Source organism: Haliaeetus leucocephalus, unplaced genomic scaffold (genome assembly GCF_000737465.1).
Source record: "Haliaeetus leucocephalus isolate CR32 unplaced genomic scaffold, Haliaeetus_leucocephalus-4.0 Scaffold362, whole genome shotgun sequence".
NCBI lineage: Eukaryota > Metazoa > Chordata > Aves > Accipitriformes > Accipitridae > Haliaeetus > Haliaeetus leucocephalus.
The window spans coordinates 5493726-5496089 of record NW_010972798.1 but is presented as its reverse complement, the minus strand read 5'-3'; the positions used below and the strand labels follow the sequence as shown (position 1 = coordinate 5496089).

The 2364-nt window shown below is 53.0% G+C and overlaps 1 protein-coding gene across 1 annotated transcript; it reads right to left on the bottom strand.

The window, feature by feature from the left end:
• Positions 1-580: 580 nt before the first annotated feature.
• SOX2 (SRY (sex determining region Y)-box 2) lies at positions 581-1598 on the bottom strand. Its single transcript, XM_010572940.1, has one exon. It carries the CDS (start codon positions 1526-1528, stop codon positions 581-583), a length of 948 nt encoding a protein of 315 aa, XP_010571242.1. The 5' UTR covers positions 1529-1598.
• Between the last annotated feature and the right edge of the window lie 766 nt (positions 1599-2364).

Here is a 2364-nt window from a genome sequence, read left to right as displayed (position 1 = left end):
TTTTTTGTCTTTTGTACAATTTCTAAAACAATTTAAATGACCAAATGCTGTAAAATAATTTCCTCTCCTCTCGCAGCTGCTATAAATTCAGCTGCCAAAACCACAATGCTGCAAGTAGACTCTGTTTTTAAAAAATAATTGGCAAATTCGCGAGTTTGGTTTTTTTTTCCCTCCTCTCTATATTACCAATGGACATTCTGATTGCCATGTTTCTCTTGATAAATACTGTACAAAAGTTGCCTGCAAATATTAAAACATTTTCCTCTTCGCTCTTTGAGTCTAGCTCTAAATATTATTGGTAAAGACTTTTGCAAACTTTCTGCAAAGTTCCTACCGTTTTCACTAGAACTTTTTAAAAGTTTTGTGTAGTTGCTTCCCCTCCGAGATCTATACAAGTTCCTTGTCGGTTTAATTTCGCCCGCGCCCCCCCCCCCGCCCCCCCGCCCCGAGTTTTCTCTGTACAAAAATAGTCCAAAAAAAAAAAAAAGTCCAGAATTTCTAATAAAAGTTTTTTTTTTTTTTTTTTGTTTTCTTTTTTTTTTCTGCCCTCCCCCCCCCCCCCCGCCCCGGCCCCTTTGTCTTACATATGTGATAGAGGGAGTGTGCCATTAATGGCTGTGCCAGGAACAGGTGCACTCTGGTAGTGTTGGGACATATGAAGTCTGCTTGGGGCAGCTGGTTCTGGTACTTCAGCACCTGGTAGATACATGCTGATCATGTCCCGAAGGTCCCCAGCTTGGCAAGGAGCCCTTGAATGAGACGAGGAAGTGACTACGGGGGGACTGGAGCTGGATTCCGTCTTGACCACCGAGCCCATGGAGCCCAGGGCCATGCCCGGGGTCCCTTGCTGGGAGTAAGACATGCTGTAGGTAGGCGATCCGTTCATGTAAGTCTGCGAGCTGGTCATGGAGTTGTACTGCAGGGCGCTCACGTCGTAGCGGTGCATGGGCTGCATCTGTGCCGCGTTGTGCGCGTTCAAGCCCGGGTGCTGCGGGTAGCCGAGCTGCTCTTGCATCATCCCATAGCCTCCGTTGGTCCAGCCGTTCATGTGCGCGTAACTGTCCATCCTCTGGTTCACCCCAGCTCCCAAGGTGGCCCCAACCCCTACCCCGGTCGTCATGGTATTGGTGCCCGGCGCCAGTAAGCCCCCTGGCAACGTGTACTTATCCTTCTTCATGAGGGTCTTGGTTTTCCTCCGGGGTCGGTATTTATAATCCGGGTGCTCCTTCATGTGCAGAGCTCTGAGCCGCTTGGCTTCGTCAATGAAGGGTCTCTTCTCCGCCTCGGATAAAAGTTTCCACTCCGCCCCGAGCCGCTTGCTGATCTCGGAGTTGTGCATCTTGGGGTTCTCCTGGGCCATTTTCCGCCGCTGCCCGCGGGACCACACCATGAAGGCGTTCATCGGGCGCTTGACCCGGTCCGGGCTGTTCTTCTGGTTGTTGGCGGCCGAGTTGGAGTTGCCCGTGCCTCCCCCCGAAGTTTGCTGGGGGGCGGGAGGTTTCAGCTCGGTTTCCATCATGTTGTACATTCAAACTACTTTTGCCTGGAACCAGCCTCGAGCGGAGAAGCGAGGAGCAGCCGCGGCGAAGTCCCAAGCCGGACTTTTTTTTTTTTTTTTTCTTCCTAGGGAGGGGTAGGAAAGGGGGGAGGGGGACTCCCCAAAACCACGCTTGGATCAAGATCAGGGTCTTCCTCTTCGCCGATGGATTAATAATGCTAATAACTGCTATTATTGCCGCCGGAGCCTGGATTTTGAAAAACTTCTTCTTCCTCCTTTTTCCCTTTTCTCTGCCTGCCGCTCGCTCTCTCTCTCTCTCTCCACCTCGGTCTTAAAGAGCCAGCAAACTACTTTCCCCCCTTTTGCAAACACACGCACTCTCTCTCTCTGCCTTGACAACTCCTGATACTTTTTTGAACAAGTTAATAGACAACCATCCATGTGATGGGGGCTTGTCAGGGAATAAATGCGTTCGCCCCGGCCAATCAGCGCGCGGCGGCTCCGCCACTGAGGACAAGTCTCTACCCCTGGTTTTGCATGAAACGGGGCGGGGGCTCGGAGCCGCCGGGACGGCTCGGCGGGGGAGGCGGGCCCGGAGGCGGCCCAGGCAGCCACTGGGAAGCCTTTGTAGCTCCCCTTCCAGCAACAGGTCACACACGCCTTTTGGAGGAAGTGGGTAAACAGCATTGTTGCTACGTGGGGCTTTTTTGGGGGTTTTGTTGGTTTTGGTTTGTTTTTTTGTTTTTTTAGTTGGTGTTGGCTTGGGGCTGGGAGAAGCCATGGGGGGAGCGGAGCGGGAACGGTCCCTCCCCGTCCCCCGCCCCCCCCCCCGTGGCCTCCACCCCCCTTTGCCGGCGCCCCTCGGG